The following is a 20,760-nucleotide window of genomic DNA, read 5'->3' on the forward strand; positions in this document are numbered from 1 at the left end:
TGGTCTTACTGTTTACCATTATCTTCAAGGTTTTAGGGTTGATTTACATTGCGTTCCTCCCTATTTGACCTTAATTGTCTGCTTCCAAGTTGTCAGGACATAACTATATCTTAGATTTGCATTGCATTAGGGGATCTTTTCCTTTTTCTATTGATCTTGTCTTACAGAGTAATTTAACTCAATTCTAATTTTCTTTAGCATGCGGGGTGCTCTCTATCCAAGGAAGTGAGTTATGTGTATTCAAGTGGTGCATCTTATGAATCTTGTTAAGCTTTACCGCCTTCTAGCCTGCGCTGATGGAATATTTAATCACAGAAATGAGTTGGCAGATATGATGTACAATACGGCTAAGCCTTGCGGCGTGTGTCTTCACCGGCAATTGAGAAACGGGTGAATTTGCCATTCATCAGTGCCATCCTGACAGCTTTGTATAACCACCTGTTTTTTTACTTATTTATGAATATTAAAGGTACTTTAAATCAACAGTTTCTCTGCAAATGTATCATCTTTATTTCAGAAGTGGCCAAATTTTTCATCATTTATTAGGAGCTAAAGGAATTTCTTGCACTGACTATGAAAGAGTTGGTACAATTTTAACATGATAGTGTTGGAGACATTAATTAAACCAAATAACTAGAACTTTGACTGTCTTAAAAGTCACATTTCTAATTTTATAATCTTCAAAAGTGCAACCACTTCTTCTCCAAGTAAAGTGGCAGGAGAGAGGCCAAAAGGAAAGATATGCTGCAGTATTCTATTACAGCATGCAAGAACTGCGTTGCTCTTTTGCTGTTTCATTTTCTAACGATTTTAAGAGATTTACACAGAGGTTTGGTTTTTTTAACCGAATTCTTTAAAAGAAACTTCAAATATCTGAGAAAAAATTATCTTTTAGTCAATACAGAAAATACACATTTGATACACACTTAAACAAAACCAAAACTGCCTGCATGCATAAACATTAAAAAAATCTGAAATACATGAAGTATCTTGATAGAACTTTCTGCATAGGTATGGTGGAGTGCAAGTCATAATTCTTAAAATTAAATTAATACTCTTCTAATGGTAATTAAAGATTCTCATTAAGAAGGGCAAACACCTCCCTTGTGTTGGCAATAAAAATGCACTTGGGACTTTAGGAGGTTATACAAAAAAAATCAATAACCTGCCATTTTATAATTAAAAGACAAAATAAATGTTAGGGAAAAGTCCAGTAAATTAGGAAAATTACCTTCAGGAGAGATTGAAAATATTGATTTTAATTTACAAACTATGTGAACTCTTCATGCCCTACTTCATGAGACGATTATAAGTCAGATTGTTAATTCTGCATACGTATTAGAAAATTGATTACTGTACTATGGGAATATTATTATATTTGTCATTAACACAAAGTAATTTATATAAAATGACTAATAACTCCGACTTTCTAATTTATGCAGGTTCAGGACTGGTTCACTAACTACTCAAATGAGATCAATGCTAAATTCCTGCTTCCAGTGTAGGCATACATCAAGGAAAGAAATAAATTCTGCCAACACTAAATATTGCAATTCCATGAATGCCAAGTTAGTATTTTTATTATACCGTGCCGCTTTTACCCGAATTGGAACATTTTTATCTATCTTGGTAGATGGCACTGGGTGCATTACAGGCAGCTTTTTCGAAAGAAATATCTGTTTGTAGCAGTAGTCCTATTTAACAGTTATTAATCTCTTGAAGTCCCTTGAACTAACAAAAATTTTTCAGCTTTGTCTAGTGGAGGCTTGAATATCTCCGTGAATGAAGATTTCCCAGCTTCTGTGGGCAACTTCCTCCCATGCTTAGCCACCATCTGCGAAAAGTGTTTTCCTAATACCTGTGCTTCACTTGCTGTAAAGAATGTTTTCTAGAATTGCCTCTTCATTCTCAATTACCTAAGTGTGTGACAGCAGATAAATATTTTTGGATTTTAAAACATGATTAGGTGTTTGCATCCAGTATACACACACCCAGACAACTGAAAAACAGATCCACACAGAAAACTGAAAAATTCGCAGAGTTTCCCATGAAAGTCATGGAATACACAGATATGATTTTGGAACCAAAGAAAGGAAGGCCACTTTATTACCTATTAGAAACATCTGGATTTACAGCGATTATTTCTATCAGAGATGTAAATTATTAGCTTTCAAAAAATGGCTTTTGTGGACTTGCTAGTGATTATGTTCACGAGCAGGATTCAAATTCCTCCGAAATCAACTGGGTTTTGGAGCACAACCATGTTTGTTTTCAATATTGTTGCTAAAGTACATTTAGAAACTGTTGCTAGCTATGACTGAGTACCAGGAGAAAAAGACTGTATCTCATTAACCACAAATTGTAACTAGGATCAGAATTTGGTCTCAGTGAAGACTTCAGCAATAATAATAGATTTAACACATAAAAATTTTAAGAAACTGGATAACTAAAATATAAAATTTAAAGAAAAAAAGTTCAAGAAAAATATTATACCTATATAATCTTTACATAGGTATATAATATATATAATCTTTTAAAAGATTATACCTATATAACCTATAAAATACCCTCTACCTATGTGTATCTGTGTAAATGCATGTGCATATACATTTACACAGATATAAAATATGTATTTATAGACAGATTTGTTATTGTTGCTCACTAGGCTTAAATAATTCCTGAAGGATAGTGATTGTACAGAAATATAAAGTAAAATAAAATTATAAAGAGAATAAAATCTCATGTAAAAGTGGGATATTGCAGTACACTTCATGTTATACTATCTGCTTTCCAGCAAAAAGATATTCATATATCTTCCACATAAACTTTAGTATGCCCAGTTAACTTGAAATCCTGCATCACAAATCTGTAAATGACTTGCAGATACCATGAACCAAAGAAACCAAACCTCACACCAAACATGTACTCTGCACTTTTGCATGTTTTAAAGAATACTAAAATAAAATATGGTATGGACATCTACAGCAATAATCCTTACCTGCATAGAATTCTGGACTATAAACTGCACCAACAACTGGATTTAATTTCCAGCCTGCAGCAAACAGAAACATAATGGAGTTAATACCGCAATTAGTGATTATAATAATAATAATAATAATGATTTTTTATTTTTGTATAGAGGTATACAGATAAAAGGGCATCAAAAAGGTCATTTTAATGGAAGTTTTATAGGTATCTTAGATTTCTGATCTTTAATATCAGACACTGAAGTACAGAAATAAGTAATGAAAACAAGGCATTCTCTGGACATGTAGCACTGGAGTAAATTATCAGGTGAATTCACTTGGCCGCAATGCACAGTTGTCATGGACTTATTCCCTTCTGTTATGGAATTTAGTTAGAACTAGTTCAGGTATTCCTATATCATGTAGTACCAGAGGAGATCAGTTCTTTTTCCTTGCTCTAACTCTCTGATTACAAGCCAGAGAGGCCAAAACAGTTCCTTTGCTGGACAGAAATGCTTCTGATAAACACGTGTTAGTGTAGGTTACCAGGCAATCAAATAATCTGAGCATTTTGATTCTACTCTGGGAAAAAAGAAAGTGTAGATGCTGCATGGAAATGTCTCTCGTGACAATGAAAGAGATTTGCGCAGTGTGGGATCCCAGTCAACGCCAGAGACTTTTTCCCAGTTTGCATGTGTACCTCAGACTGTCTGCACTGAAACAGGACCATCACAGGCACGTACCAAAAGCGACTGTGCCGCCTGGGTTTGCCGCTGATAAATGCTGTCAGCATATGGCAGTGAAGTAGCTGGCGTGTAAGAAAATGCTGCAAAGCTACAAAGTGGTACAAATGCAGCCACTGCCTTCATCTTAAATACTCACTGTCCTCCCACAGCTGGCATGAACCAGAGCCCTGACCCAACAGCTACCCTATACTGTGTGTTCTGGCCAGACTCCAAATAATTGCTGTCATGTCCTTACACCCGCTGCGGCACTTCCAGGTACGCCTGGGGCGCGCAGGCTCGCTGCAGACGCAGGGCCTCTGGGCAAAGCACGCGTGATGCTAAAGCCAGCGATGCTGAAGGCACCGAAGGGGAAGGGGTAAGAGCAGCAGCAGCAAACATTGGCAAACTCATTAGCCTTCTCAGCTACAGAAAAGTGCCAGTTATAGTGTTTTGCTCAGCCACAGGTAGATCCGCTCCCAGTTAACTCCAAACTCCACACAACCTCCCCCCACCTATGCTCTTTTTTTTTTTTTTTTTTTTAAGTGTTTGAACAATTTTTTGAACTACTGGGACTGAAAAATTAGGGGTTTTCCAAAAGTACACTTGAATCAGAGGAGTGGGAAGCACCATTTGTAAATAGCAATAAAGAAAAAAACCTGAGCAAAAGTGCCTTGTAAATTCAAGAACTACGGTACTACTACCAGATCCTATAAATATGCTGCTGGAAACAAAATACAATCAAGACAGGGACGACAAGGCTTTTCAAAATCAGAAGAACCAAGATTAAAAGAATTCAAACGCAAACTTTATGGAGGCTTGTTTCTGCCTTGGCCATATCACGTAATGCAAAAGCGCGGTGGCAGATGGTAAAACCAAAATGCATTATAAGACTGAAAAAGTGTAATACAAATACAACCTCAATAACAACAGAAAAGAAAACTCTTCCTCCAGTTTAAAAATGCTGCTATCTCCATCTGATGCACAGTAACTATTTACCAGTAATTAACTGTTCAGTAACAGAGGTGAAGGGTGCTTTTGCAACGCAACTCCTTAATAAGTTCAACCAGAGAAAAGAACAGCGCTGCACGCGACTGCTCTGCGGAAGTAACTGCAGTTGCTGTCTGGACCTACAAGACAATGATGGAAGCTGAAGAACAGCCAACCAAGCAGGGTTAAACTGACTTTCCTCCTGAAAACATCATAGGATTTTTACCCGACCCTTCACTTTTACGTACTACAGGATTGTATTCAGGAATGTCACGGTATACAAATGCGCTTAGCCAAATTTTATGGGATAGAAAATCATCCAAATTTTGAGACTTTCAGTAAAAATCTAACTTTTTGTAGCTTAGGGAATATTTAATATTTCAACTCATTACTTCTTCAAAAGACCACCAATCAACGCCATCCAAAATGAACGCCTCAACTGAATTTCAGATCTGTCAGTTTTTGCTGTCAAAGCAGCTGAGAGACGCTTCTCAGCTCCTGGCTTACGCTAAGAGCACCACAGTTTGTCTGGGAGAGAGAAAAAAAGTCCTGGAAGATGCAGCTTGCTCTTCACAGCTGAAAGACACTCTCATCCTTCAGTTCCTTACTTCTCTCTCAGTGATGGCTGCCTCATCTCACTTTTTGAAGCTTATACAGGAGTTACTTCATTCATCGTAAAAATAACAGTGATTAAACTTAACTTTGTCTTGTCAGCTGGCAATGTGCTGGCCCATAGCTGTGTGGGTTAATCAAGCGTGATAGGAGTCGATGTATCTGAGCGAGCATCTGCCAAGCAACCCTACTTCAGCAGCTGGAGGAGGCAAATTCTCTGCAGTGGGAGTAATTTTGTGCATTTTTCTTACTGTCACAATATTAATCTCCTCCTCAAGTTGAAACTAGAAAAGCTCAGAACTTAAAAACCAAACAAGCAAGAAGACAACTCCTCTGCCTGCCCCAAAACTGGACCCCGTACAGACATGGGAAGAAATACAGGCTAAGCATGCTGAAGGGAAGGAAATAATCACACTGCACAGTACAACAAGCTTTGGAAGAAAGTGGGGCACAGCAATGCAGAGGGGACTATTTTCACTTCCGAGGCCAGACAGGCACCCGTGGCCGGAGGAATGCTCTGGCAGGAAAGAAGCCCTGTGACACCGTTTGCTTTCCTCCGGTCTGCAAACAGAGGGGAGGAAAAGGGAGTCAGAGGGAATTCAACTGTGGCAATAGTCCCTAGCTGCGAATCTGAATCTAAGTTTAGATCAACAGAAGGGTCAGATTCGAGACACTGCAAGTATAAACTTCAAAACCTATGTACCCCTCTACTGAACTCACATTCCTCACCCATTGCTGCAGTTCTCTCAATCCACGTAATTCTCAATGCCCTGCAAGTGTTTTGGGTGAGCATCCTGAGCTGCAATAGGGGCATCACAAGAAAGTACAGCTGTGAACAGGACAGGCTGGAACATTTAACAATGTCTCCGAAATATTTTTGCCAACAAGCAGAACTCTTGACACTGAATTTATTTGCAAAGAAAAGGCAGTTCTATCTCCAAAGCATGTGAGTTCAGCCATCAAAATCATCCTGTCTGAGAACAAACACACACACAAAGAGCTCTCCTAGCAACTGAGCATTTCTTCACTGCTCATTTCAGGAACCATCAAAAGTCACTGGAAAGGATACTTATTTCAAAAACCATGCAGGACACATAAGCAAACCACTTAATTGAATGAAGCTGTATATATTTAAAAAAAGTCTAGGGTTTTGTGCTTTAAGATCTACTGACTTTTGCAATCCTATTTACAGCATAAGCTCTGTTATCAAACAGCCAGCAGCACTGAGGAAGGAAAGACGAAACAGTGTATCTTATTTTTAAATTACAACAAATATTTGTGCCTGCTGTTTTCATACAACACAACATGTGCCCCAACTACGTTTTCAGCACCTGCCAATAACATGTCAGTCACCATACACTCCTTGAAAATAAAGCCACACATTAAAAAAGCAGTGGCTCTGAAGAGATCGGCATGTGAAAACAAAACGTTTCTGGCTATCTGTGTCAGGAGCATCTCGCAAATGTTAATATGCTTGTAAAAGCACACAGAAAAACTAGCCTTATATTTAATTTAACAGATGAGACTTTTACTTTAGACAGCAATAATCTTTAATAATCAGCTATAGCACTGGTTAATTCCTGACAAAATGATCAAGAACTAGAATCCTACAATGTCAGGATGACTGATAATAGAAGCACTGATTGAACTAAATAAAGCACCTTGCACGTCTACACTTCATTCCTTGTCGCTTGTAATGCTTACACAAGAACAACATGATTCTCCTTGTGTGTTTACTTTAGGTGATCTCAGACATTAAAAAAAAGTAAAAAGAATCAAAATGTATGAACTACAACCAGAGTTTGCCTTGGCAGATACCCACCAAAAGGTGCACAAAAGAACATCTTGCATGCAGCACCCTGTGTGTATGGATTCACAAACATAAATGCTAATTTTTAGGCACTAAACAGGATGTTTCCTACTTTTGGTGAGCTCCAGTGCAGATGGAACACGATGGAAAATGACAGACACAAAACACTTCAAGTGGGAAACACTTAACGGCAGACTTTGATCATTCTGGTTTTGGATATTAATAAATGATAACGCGTGACCCAAGTAATCCTGCAGGGCGGGACACGGAGATGAACCTCCACCAAAACCAGATTCCTAAAAATCTCACATCTCTATTTCCAGCATTCCCTTCCTTCAGCACTGGATGTGCTGATCCGCAACGTGTTATTTGCAGTTTTGTAGCCTTAGGATAATAAGAATATCAAATACACATCATCACTCACAATAAAACTACTTTTGTCCTTTCATCATTATGATACAGCATACAAAGTTCATAGTATCGTGTTCATATAGTTAATTCAGTTCCTTATTGCAACAAAATCTTATGTGATCCAGTCAAGCTTCGCGTCTCTTTTGCTAGATTCACTGAGATGTTTTAAAGCCAGTAAAAAAGATGGAGATTTTCCCATTTGCATCATTTGCCAAGTTCCACATTTACATACAAAACAAGGAAGCAAGTTTCTGAGAAAACACAAGGAATTTCAGACTCCTTCTCCAGATCTTTTTAACTAGCTCAATTATCACATGTCAAAAGAAAACTACCAGTGTATTTTATTTTTAGTGTGGTAGGAAAAAATTATGATTCTTTCATCAAAAAATAAAGCCACTGTTTGCCCTGGGTGTTAGTAAAACTTCACTAATGAGACCTTAGAAATAGAAAATAGGATTCATTATATTTCAAAATGGAAAAGAGTCTAATCTCCCTATCGAAACCTCTACTGATACATGTGCAGATTTCACCTGCTTTCTACCGGATGAGAAAAACTAAAACTGAAAAGCAAATAATTGTAACTGCACAGTCTAGTAAAACTGGAAAACATAATTGCAATAAACTTCAATTGATGTATTACTGTTCGACATTGTTGAGTTAGGAACTTGTTCGAATTTTCTGAATTAGCAAAAGCAAACAACTCAAGCACATGACCAAACACTTCCCAAGGAAACATTTTTAAAAGGTATTTCTTCCAAAGCCCTTAAGTATCTATGGATTATTTTTCTATCATTAATGCACAACAATATACCAACTTCGGTCAGTATTAGAATGAATTTTTTTTAGACAGCTTGGAATTTAGATTGTTCTAGGGAAAAAAAGCTGGAAGCAGTACCCAGTTACAGTCTGCCCTTAACTTCTACCAAATTGTGAAAGGAAGACACAGAAAATTATCTTTGACTAGATGCGTATCTTGGTACTAAAAAGTACCTCATGCCTGACAGAGACATTCTTCTTACTGGTCTCCCTAGGTCCATCATCCCAGCAAAACTGAATTCTCCAGCTAGCTCATTCATCGCAACATTAACACTGCGCAAAACCAGAAGAGAACAACGCTTTCCTATATGCCACCTTTTCCTATATGAAAGCCACTGCGGTTGAACACTCAGATTCCAATCCGGCAAAACGAAGCATGCTGTGCCCACAAGGCTGAAGTCTACGCAGCTGGAATTCAGGCCCAGCCACATCACGCTGCAGGTCACTGGACAAAGCCTGAGCCCGAGGAGATGGAGGACATGGGGACAATGACACTTTGTCAGTAGATGACTCCGCCCATTCAGCGGAAGAGTGAGGCTTCACATGCATTGACGTTAAAACAAGGCACTGAGATCTCATGCACTTACCATTCGTGTAAGGGTTGACGGTCTTTTTATTTGTCATTACACGTGCTGTTGCATTATTTACCTAAGCACATAGAACACCGGATTAGAGAGGGTCACAGGGAGGGTCCATGTTACTATTAAACGCATGCATTATTACTGCTATTAGTCATGTAAAACTAAAATGCAATTTAATTTATAGAAGGCAACAGGTGCATAACAAAATCATACTATTTATAATTACATTTACTTTCATAACCATTTTAACTTACAAGTCATTTCAATAAAGCAACATCATATCATTTAAACTTTAATAAAAAGACATTAAAAGCAAATTAAAAGGTACTGCATAATTTAAGACTTAAAGCATGCTTGTATTCCATGGTAACACTGATACAATAAATACTCAAAACAGAAAAAAAAAAGATTATATGAAGGAACATGCAGTGGAGTAGAAGGGAAAGAGACAAGGTACAAGGAAACAAAGAAAATGTCAAAAAAAGGGACAAACGAATTTTAGCAGTGTGCAACATAACCCTTTAGAAGAGAAGTACCATTGGAAAAGCAACATCTAGCATTCAACACTTGGAACAAGAGCCTTTTTCATTGCAAGAATTAACAAAATCATTCAAGCTTTAAAATCACAGCTAACAAAAGGATAAAAAAGAGGGTGCATTATTTAACACAATATGGAGTTAACAATCTGAGTAAGATGTGCACGAAGTCATATCCTCAATCCAATCAGTGCCTCCCAGGCTTGCTTAAAACGTACACTCAATTACAGGCGTACCAATATAGAAAAAAATGTAGCATCAAGAAAACTTAATACAACAAGTCAAAAAAATTCACGTGGTATATCAGCGCTAAATACGTGAAACGGCAGATGGACTTCTCCACTTACCATTCAGCACCATCGCCAGCATGGGTATGTATACAGTTACCATGGTTACTGAGAGTTTGGTGAGGGCCCTAAGCGCTACCGTCGAAGGGGGAAAATGAAAAGGCAAAATATGCAACATCTTACTCAAAAGACGACAGCATTTTCAATTGGTATTTTTTTTATTCTAACAAATATGACTGAGGCAGTATTGAAGGGGATCCAGTGGTAATAAAACGCATTGGTGTTGGGTTTTGAATAGATGCGAACGGCTCAGGCCATCCAGCCAAAGCAGCCTGATGGTTTCATTAAAAATTCAACATTAAAATTGGTTGGTCTCTAGTCTGGCTTTGTTTCTTTTTTTTGTACAGCTTTTGGATGCTTTGTTCCCAATCTGAATTTTTTGAAAGCCACTGTGGATCCCGCATCAACCCTGCAGCAAAAAAACCCAAAATAAAACAAAAAAAAAAAAAACAACCTTTCGTTTCTTTTTGTTTTGTCTGTCACACTTTTTTTTTTGTTGTTCTCAATTTTATTTTTTTCTTTTTTTTGTTGGCTGGTTTTTGGAATCTACTGCACCCATTGATTTACAAAACGTCCAAAATAACTTCAAAATATTAAAGCTTTCATTTTTTTTCCAATTCTGTCATCCACCTTTCAGCAATAATGACAATAATAATAATAATTACAAAAGAAATAATAATAAAAAAACCCAAGTAAGGCCAGATTCTCTCTCTTTATATATAAATATATATATAAACAATGGGAAGGGGAAAGGGGAGCACACAGAAGACACCAATGATGCATCTGAAACAACAAATGAGAGTGAAGCAGACATTTATAAAAAAGATGAAAAGGAAAATATTTTGAACATGCACCTCGATTTTACGGCCCTCTACCACGGTGCCGTGTAATTTCTCCCTCGCCCTGTCCGCATCAGCACTATTTTCGAAAGTTACGAAACCAAATCCCTGCATGCAGGAGGGAGAAGGGGGGAAAACAACATGCACATTATTATTTCAGTCAATGACCACTTGTTTGCTTATGTTCTCTCTCTTTAATTTAATATTTTCTTGTCCTGGCTTCATTTCTGTAACATGCAAATTAGAAAAATTATAATTGTATTGAGATGTGCAATAAATAAGCGACAAATGTGAACAAATTTTTTCTGTCATCAGTTAGATAATACCCTCGGAGAAATTCAAAGAATGATACCAAAAATACCTTTCTACATGTCACTACAGAGGAAAATAAATCTAACAATAAGAAAATGAAATTAAAATAAATTACAGTGTCTTCACATAGAAAAAAACGAACTAATGAGAAAAGAAAATGAACCACATTTTAATGACATGCAGATATCTCAACGAAATAAAAAACATGTGCACAAAATTCAACACTGAATGTCAATATACTCTAAAACATTGTCTACTTAATCATGCTGCTGTGATCGTAAGAAACATTTTTCCCATGCAACACTAGGGTAACTTAAACTTTTGTCAAACTATACAGCCTTTACTTCTTTTTTTATAAAAGAAAAAAGAAAAGAAAACCACCAACAAAACAAAAGTACTTTTAGTATACTTCTTGTATTAACAGATCAAATAAAATCACATGATGTGAATAGAAAAAGAAACTCTGATAAAGGAATAAAAATGCAAACATTTTGAGTAAGTTTAACTGGTTCATTTACTCTTTAGGTATATTACTTGCCACATATAGAACATGCAACTGTTTAAACTCCAGAATCCCATGCTACTGGGACAGGAGAACACTCAACAAATACCAAATTGTGCCTATGACAAATGCTTTGCTTTAGAATATTCGGCTAAACAAACATTTCAATCCTACTGAAATACTTTTTACTGTGCTAAGTTCAATTAAACAATGTTTACAACGGTAAATATTTTTGAAAAAATCAGACATCGAAAAACCTTGTAGAAACATACACCAACCCTTTGAAGCAATCCCTACATTCGCACTGCAATGCCTTTGCATGCTTCCCCAAAGTTATCTGAACACACACGCTTCCATATCCTTGGGATTTCATACCAAGAAACATCTGCAAGTTGCATACGGCTGCTTGATCAATAATAGGCATTGCTGTATGCATCTGAAGTCACAGAATCACAGAATGGTAGGGGTTGGAAGGGACCTCTGTGGGTCATCTAGTCCAACCCCCCTGCCAAAGCAAGGTCACCTACAGCAGGCTGCACAGGACCGCGTCCAGGTGTGTCTTGAATATCTCCAGAGAAGGAGACTCCACAACCTCCCTGGGCAGCCTGTTCCAGGGCTCCATCACCCTCAGAGGGAAGAAGTTCTTCCTCATGTTCAGACGGAACTTCCTCTGCTTCAGTTTGTGCCCATTGCCCCTCGTCCTGTTGCTGGGCACCACCGAAAAGAGTCTGGCCCCATCCTCCTGACAGCCACCCTTCAGATATTTGTAAGCATATATTAGGTCCCCTCGTAGCCTTCTCTTCTTCAGGCTAAACAAGCCCAGCTCCCTCAGCCTTCCCTCGTAGGAGAGATGCTCCGGTCCTACCACAAGCTTTTCCTTTACCGCTACGTTAGCTTGAACTACACAGGTAAAGCTTTCCTCTGCTCTGCTCCTCAGCCATGAGCCATGCCTCACGCCTCCTCATTCCCCACTCCATTTGCCAAGTCTTGCGGTCAGTGTACACCCACCTACGCTTTGCAGTTCTATCCCCTGTGTACACACTGACTGATCAAAAAAAAAAGGGAAAAAACCCCAAAGTGAAGATATTTATACATTTATTTGTGCATTTTATAAAAAGAAGAGATCAAGTACGAAATTAAGGCAAAACTGAGATCAACCACTGAAAAAAATGGACATGAACTACAAAATTAATTAATCGACAAAAAGAGTTAAGAAACTATCAGGATCATTATGCGAGTTATTTGGGTTATTTTACCTACTCAAAGAACACATTTATTTATGCCAGTTTGTAACACAGAAAGTGACGTTAATATAGCAGCTGTTTCTGTTCATTCTCTTCAAAGCACCTGAAACATATCGCCTGTCGCTCCCTTTTTCCCCTCTTTAAAGGCAGGCTGAAGCCCGGGCTGCGAAGGGCGCTGTCAGCACTTCCACTTCTGGCTCAAGCCTTTCTCAGAACACCCCATTCCACACATTTTCTCCACTCTATCCGCCACAATTGTAGCACAAAGCCACTACCTCCTTTGTCACCAGACACTGAGAATATAGCACTCTTTTTCCAAAAGCACTAAGAGAGTTCGAGAGAAACTGAATCCCCCTCCTCGGTACTAATCCCTATATTTTAGATGCCTATATAGGCTTTTCTTATACCTAAACCTATCCTGAGCTTCAAACTTTTATTTCTTCTTCAGCTGCTCCCTCCCATCTTGTAAAAACTGTGTAAAAAAAGCTCGTAATTTCAGACACCATGAAGAAAACAGCAGACAACATCCCTGCAACCACCGATCCAGTGAGCCCAGCTCCATGCAATGGCATAAATTCCCCCACTTCTGTTTGCTCTCGTCCCAGCTGAGCAACTGCCTCTGCTCAGAACTGCAAACATTGGTGGGAGTTGTTTAGTCAGAAGTTTGAATCAGTCGTCTTAGCTCATGGCCCTCCCAGTTAATTTTTTTCAAACAACTGAAGGGAAAGATAAAAAACTGATTATATTAAAAAAATTAGAAGAAGATACAAAGTGGAGCCACAAGCCAAGATAAGACAGGAACTTCAAAGATTCTGAAAAGAATACTCATTGTAATTTTTTAATTTCTTATGTTGTACTTATTTTCATGGTTAACACTATTTAAATTAAGCTCTTTATTTATGCAAATCTTTAATTTTACCTAACCGACACAGAAACTCAATCACAAAACACAGGTTCCTTCATCACGCATTCAAATATCTACATAAACACGTTAATGTTAATTTTATATGCGGCTGATTCAACAGCTACTTTAGCTTAGCAGACTACTTATTTTATTAAACAATAATGTAAACTCCTGCATTTCATTTTTAAAGCCTGTCAAATGATTTAAATAGTAGCCAAGTTAGTATGTGAGAAGGTTTTATTTTAATTTGAGAGGTGCTTTGGAGCTCTTCTTATTTGAAGAAATATATATTAATATAATATATACTAGATATATGTTAATATAGATATACACAGATTTATGAAAAGTATATATGTGGTGTATAGCTGTATAGAGCATTAATTTACGGCTGCAAAACAATGGTACTTGATGTTCCTGTATACTCGCAGCTCCATGGAAAGCTTCAGTGGTAAAACAGCGGAGTAGTGTTAAAATACGCACAGTAATGGAAGCTACATTTCAAACTGTCCCTCCAAGATGAGTGATAAACACAGAGAAAGGCAAGTTACCAGGAGTTCTTAATGTTACTTTAATCAACAGCTTGAAGAATTAGCAAAGGTAAGCCTCATTTCTTCAACACAGGTTGTTAGCAAGATCTGCACCACAACAATGCTGAATTTCTTGCAATTCTTAGAAAAAGAAGAGTTTCAAATGTCATCAGTGTTGCCATACAACTCTAGCAAAGATATTATTATTATTATGCCCCCAAACAAAAAGAAGTTTGTAGTATAAAAGTTGTATTATTTTAGGGTTTCTTTTATGCAGACTGTCCCTTCCGCAAACCTATTTCACACTTTATGGTGGTGCTGTAGCATTATGTTTTTTGAATCTGCAATTCCATTTTTCTTAACTATTGTTGTATGAAAAACAGCATACTTCTGTCATTTTTGCAAGAATCTTTTTAAACATTAATTATTGGAATAAAAAGAAATAAACAAAACCAACCAAACAAAAATTTCTAGCAATTCTATTACGCCAAACTGCAGCTAGAAACAAATCTGAATTTTGATCCTGCAAACTTTTTACCTGTACTCAGTATGAGACCACATAGTAGCCCTTTCAGTTTCAGTGGGATTTTATGAAAACATAGATAAGCGCTGCCAAGAGTGGGACTTTAATCTGGTGCATCTTAAATCCTACAGAATAGACATGAAATGATCAGATTAAAAAAAAAAAAAAAAAGAAAAAAAAGAAGTTGATCCTCTTCCTCTTTTTCCTAATCCTGCTGTTTAACTTTTGTTTAATTGAGAGAATCTCAGGGTAACTTCTGCAGATCAAAATACTATGTAGCTACACCTGAAATAACTCTGAGCAATTTGAGCAGCAGCAGACACAAGCCACGAGATGCATCACAGAACTGCTTTAATTATCTTCAGCAGCTCCCTTAGAACCAGCGTGGATGCACCAACACAGCACTGGACGGTGCAGAAGTATTTCATAAGAACAGGTCTTATGAAAGCGTGTGACTGAGGTAGTGACTTTACAAGGCTACCTAGAGAAACCTCCTTCTTGTGAAATCCTTTCTAGCAGCTTGCTTTCAGCACAAGGCACTGGGATGTTTTCGGTACTGCGAGATCACTAGTAAAAAAACTCAATTCAGAAATACCTCCTCCCTCTCTCTCCCCCAAATCTTTTTAGAAAAGCCTTACTTCTGCAGACGTGGCTGTTCGAAGTCCTACATGCCTGACATGTAATGGCTAAACAGATGTGCAAACCACCCCCACCCCGTGTACACTCAGTTCCACTCCATCTCCAGCAGAACCAATGGTGCCAAGTGCGGGATGTCTTCTGAAATCTACAATACTATCCAGAAGAAGCAGGTTCGGGACAATCAACATCTTTTGCAAACACTACTGAACAGCCGTAATTTAATGATAATAAATTTGAGCTAGAGTAGGACATCCTAAGCCACCAAATTCCGTACATTTTTGTTGTTTACTCAAAAAACAGTAAATGTTGCAATTAAGTTTGGGCTAGCAGGCAAAGGTACTAGCGAACGTAAGAATGATTTTAGAATATAAACCAGGAAATTTCAGCTATTCTATCTAAAAAACCAGGTGATGGCTTTAAATTTAGAATATAAATACAAACATATTAAGGGAAAAATTAACAGAATTAAAATATATCTGATTTAAGAGAGATTTATGATATATATGATTCTTAAAAAATGACAGATTACAGCATGTCTATAACAGGAAAAGAATTCCATCGCTAATAATCAATCATATAAGAATTACAGGAAAACTGAAGCATCTGTGGACAAATATTCTAGTGTGCCTAACTTGAGAGGAAAAGGAAAAAGCTATCATTCATATGACACACACAAACCCCTAAACTGCAGTGAATATCATAGGTGAAGTATACCAACCTACAGTTTTGCAGCAGCTAACAATGCTAATGAAGTCATAGCCATTCTATCTTTATTTCTTAAATACTGAACAAATTGAAGTATGCATTTAAGGCAAAGCAATTTTCAGAAAAAAATAAATGTTTGCAATACAAGAACTCTTTATCATCAAATAAATGTTAAAATAGTTTTCAAAGGGTTGGTGTACTGAAGCTTTAACTAAAGAGGAAAACATCTGCACTTAGATAATCTAGAACAAACATGTATTTTCTCAGCTAATTACTAAAGCGGGTAGTTATTAGGTATCATTATCACCTTTCATTTCAACAGGGGGAAAAATACCTGTACTAATAGAAACCTGCCTACAAATATCTGTAAGTATGGACTCATCTTGCAAAATAAACAAGATAATTACCATTGAAGAATAAAGAGAGCAGAAATCAACGTTCCCATAAAACAGATGACAGTTTGGAGGAGCTAAAATTACCCCCTTTAAAAGATATTTATAAAATGAGTCCAATGATTTTCATGCTGCTTAGGAAACTTAATGACATCTCAGAAGATGGTTTCACTAACATGGAATTTCAGATGTTATTTTTTACAGCAGTGCAGTTGTTTCCTTTTACTCATAGAAACACTTCAAACAAATTTTAAAATTCCATAGGTGAATTAAACTGCTTACCTTTGAGCCTCGCTCATTAAAAATAATTTCAACATCTAAGATTTTACCAAATTGCTGCAAAACAAAAAAAGAACCATGAAAATAAGATAACTTCAACACTTCTATCATATACAGTACGAAAGTTTGTTTCAGAAAATATTGCGCCACATAAAAAAGCTAAAGAACGTGCAATCAGAGGTAGTCAAGCACCAAAAAAGAGACACTGAAGAGGAGACAGATCAATATTGCAGCTAAATCATATGTATCATTACACTTGTCACTATCATTCCACACAAGCATTTATGAACTTTAAGCTTAATGAAACCACCTGGCAAGCAGGAAATCATCATCAAACTCTGATCACAGTGAAGTGAAAGTCCCAAAATTCTTTTTTTAAAATTTTGTCTCTTTGCACATAGTAGGTGGCTTCCTTGTGATCCATCCAGTCCAGCTGCCATCACTGCTTTTTTTCAGACATAAAATGGCACTGGTTAATTTGCTTGGAATGTAATAAACATGACTAACAAGACCGGATTAACAGCTGCCTGAACACTGCTGCCCGCTGGTGACCCTTCCCTCGGAAGAACCTTTGCTTCAGAAGACATATGCAGCTGCTTTTCAGGACAGGTGAAGGAGTTTGGTTACCTCTGCTTTACAGGAGGAAGATTAAACCAGCTGGGAGTTTTGTCAGTGGCCTCAAGGACTGAGGATTTCTCTCCACCTCTGCTGAAAAGGGATAACCATTACTCCCTAGGCAATTCTTGCCTTACTAGAATATAATTTGGAAACTAGAATGGATACTTCCTTGTTGGGGATTTTTCCCTGCTCAGAATTGCACTTCTATTATAATACTAGTAGTAACTGTTATTACTATTGACCTTACGATAGCACTTACAGCCGTCTAGGCATTGTTCACGCACACAAAACTTGACCACAGTCGCTATCTCAAAGAAAAAGGCTCTACTGGACTTGCCTTAGCAAGAGCATAAACGTTTGGCTCGGGCAGCGTTTGCTTTGAACGCTTTCCAATATGACACCTTTGTGACGTGACACTGTTACGTATCAGTGGGTCAATCCTGTTATTTCGTGTCATCAACCTGCAGTATGGATCAGTGTTAACACCGATGAGTGACACAATATATTAAACAAAAAGGCAGAAATTAGAGGCAGGAAAGTCAAAAGTAATCTAACAATAGTCCAAGGAACTGGAGAAATGAGTCTATACTTAAGTGTTTTAACATATAATAAACAATTACAGGCCAGAAAGGACAGTATTCCTTCACCAGTTTATTAAAATGTTTCAACTCAGTTATGAAAAGCAACCCTCACCTGTTATCCCTTGGCTTATTTTATATTCTTGCATTCACCATCTAATTAATGTTTTAACTGCGACTTTAGCCTTTAAGCGGACATTGACTTAATGTTTAAACAATCCTCCTCTGCTGTATTTCTGTCCATGTAAAAAGATCATCTGCTCTGTGTATAACGGGGTCAAGATGCAACGTTACCACATTCCATATCAGATATTTCAACCCACACTTACAGAAATTTTGCTTTTCTGTCAATTCAGAAGCTAAAAGTTAATTGTTACGAAGTCATTCGAAAGCTGGAAAACTCTACCCATTCTCCAGCGTTAGTCTTTTGAGACCTAAGGCTTAGAAATATTGAAAAGAAATGTAGTTTTTATTCACTTATGAATTACTACAATCCCTCAAAAAAAATCCTTTCATTTAATGTACTTTCAAATAAAATCTATGTTAAGTGGTTTAATTTAAATAAATTCACTCTTTTTTTCCCTGGAGGGTTAATTATTATGCCTTCTGCTATTTTGCTGATGTACTGTGAGCTGCATTTAGGGGAGGTTACTTGCAGTAAGTCAGATATGGCAAAACAGTCACTCCCATCTCCCAATACTATATCAGGATTCTTTTCCAGTGACTGTTTCCTTCTCTTTGTACAAATAAATACTGAAAATCACAACATCTTAACTCACAAAGACATTAGAAGAACTTCAAAATCTGATCTGAACATGAAAGATGGAGAGCAGTACAGTGCCACGATGTACTTGGTTCTGCACTGCATAACAAAGTGTAATGCAGAAGAATTAAGTTTTAGTGAGTCAGAAATAAGAAAGCAAGAGGAACACAAAGAGTACTAACTTGGAAAAGGAAAAGCTGGGTTCTAATAGCTGATCAAGTACTACTTCTAGTTTTTATTTAGTGACATTTCAAAATAAACCTAAGAGTTCTTGGAGCAGGGAGAAGAAACCAGGTCTAACCCCTCACGGTTTAGAGCCTAGAATTGACAGAAGGTACCAGATGTGCAAAACAGCCAGTGCACATGAAGGCAGCTAATGGCCTGAGCGAAAGCAGAAATTGAGAGCCTTATAGAAAAATACTGGCAAAGACTTTAGAAGCTTACGGACCTACAATACCTGTGGGGTTGGGTGAGGATTCCTACTCCTGGACTTCCTGCTCATTCCTCCTTAAATTCAGCCCATGTCTTACTTCTATAGATCTGGGTCCCTTGCTCATGAGGTCAAGCATTGACTATGTGACATCATGCTCTCCAAAATCAAAAAATACAGGCATATAAATCCAGATGTGTACAGCAGGAACATACAGGCATTCAATATTTTAAGCAAATGTAGGTAGCTTTTTTGAATGTAATACAAAACAGCACAATACATGGAATACATTCATCTGTATCACATACAGTAGCATCAGTAAAATTTCTTATCTCAGTTGTGATTGGTGAATCAGCTGTGTAGTTATAAATAACGAAAAGAGAATCTTCACTCAAAATGGTTAAACAGCCTAAATCAGAGACATTGCTCTCGTTGTTGCCTACAATATAATAATAAAACATAAATAATAATAAAACATAAATAAATTATGAGTACTTACACCAAACATTTGTCTTAAATCTGGATCCCGGAATCTGAATGGTATATTTGAGACGTGAAGCCGTTTTGGCTGTGATTTGTTTTCTGTGTTTTCAGAAGATTGTGTCTGTTGCTGGCCATCGGTCTGTGCTGCATCATCTGTCTGCTAAAAGGGTAAAGTAAAACAAAGTAAAGCTCACTATTTCTGCCATTTTTAATATGAAGTGGTGGCCTTCAGTTCTTGAAAAAAAAGACTAAAAAGGAGTTAAATCTGCTCAAAAGTACTGAAGACTACCAGAAGTTGAAACACATGAAAACCAAATCTGTTTCTGTATGTCTCAACAGCATACACTTTCAGTGATATTTTTAATAGGTATTTGGAATAAACTGGAGAACAGGAAGGAGATTATTATTTGTTGATTTTCTCAGCTATTTTAAAATGATGAATAAATATGTCTCGCTATAAAACTGCTGAAACCCCTTTAACCTCATCAGTGTTTGCCAATGGAAGAAACCGAATCTCCATGTCCAAATAACAGCCCACTTGTAGAAGCAAGGTATATACTTTCAAAAAAGATTAGCACTTTCATTCAGAGGCCACTGGGACTTCTACACAGGAGGTAGGTAACCCATCACATCTGAGCTGCCATTTCATCAGCAGTGCTAATGGGCACTAGAGGGTCATTTTGTCTAGACAAATGGTCACCATTATGGAAAAGGCCGTGAGTGGTGAAAGGGAACAGAAGCATAATCAGTGGTGAAGGTTGCCTGACATAAAAGTGAGACCCAGACACAAAGTTTTACAGATTTTTCTTTCTCACCAAAACAGGATCATATCAAGGTACTTCTTACAGGGGTACTGCTCCCTTGTTACAAAATTCTATTTTATAATTGAAGAACATTGCTGTGTATTACAATTTAACAAACAAACAGAATTATAATCCCCTAGAAAGATTAGGAAAAAGCATAATGCCCTTTATCCAAGAACTAGGACTAACCAAGGCTGGTCTATCAGTAAATCATAGAAATTTCTGGGCTATGTTCTTTAATGATATCATATAGCACCTCATTAATCACTGCGTGTATAGCACACATTCCTTAGAAAAAGATTTCGCACAGATATGTAAAACCAGCAGTTATATTCTTTTGCACTGGCAGAGAAGATTTGGAAAAAAAGAAGAGGAAAAAATAGTCGAATGAAACTACAAAGACCATCTTACAACCGTTAGTCTACTTT

At 37.2% G+C, this 20,760-nt stretch overlaps 1 protein-coding gene across 49 annotated transcripts in view; it reads right to left on the reverse strand.

Moving 5' to 3' along the window:
* The window catches only part of RBFOX1 (RNA binding fox-1 homolog 1), a 1,166,109-nt gene that overhangs the window by 85,027 nt on the left and 1,060,322 nt on the right, over positions 1-20,760 (reverse strand). For 42 of the 49 annotated variants that reach the window (XM_075435955.1, XM_075435963.1, XM_075435951.1 and 39 more), the window contains 5 exons: positions 19,546-19,689; positions 16,661-16,714; positions 10,646-10,738; positions 8,915-8,975; positions 2,999-3,052 (listed from right to left, as the gene is read on the reverse strand). In XM_075435955.1, coding sequence (XP_075292070.1) covers positions 2,999-3,052; positions 8,915-8,975; positions 10,646-10,738; positions 16,661-16,714; positions 19,546-19,689 — 406 coding nt within the window. The remainder of the gene's footprint in view (positions 1-2,998; positions 3,053-8,914; positions 8,976-10,645; positions 10,739-16,660; positions 16,715-19,545; positions 19,690-20,760) is intronic. The other 7 variants (XM_075435958.1, XM_075435968.1, XM_075435984.1 and 4 more) reach the window with 1 other exon arrangement.

The sequence above is a fragment of the Opisthocomus hoazin genome, chromosome 15 (genome assembly GCF_030867145.1).
Source record: "Opisthocomus hoazin isolate bOpiHoa1 chromosome 15, bOpiHoa1.hap1, whole genome shotgun sequence".
Taxonomy (NCBI): Eukaryota; Metazoa; Chordata; class Aves; order Opisthocomiformes; family Opisthocomidae; genus Opisthocomus; species Opisthocomus hoazin.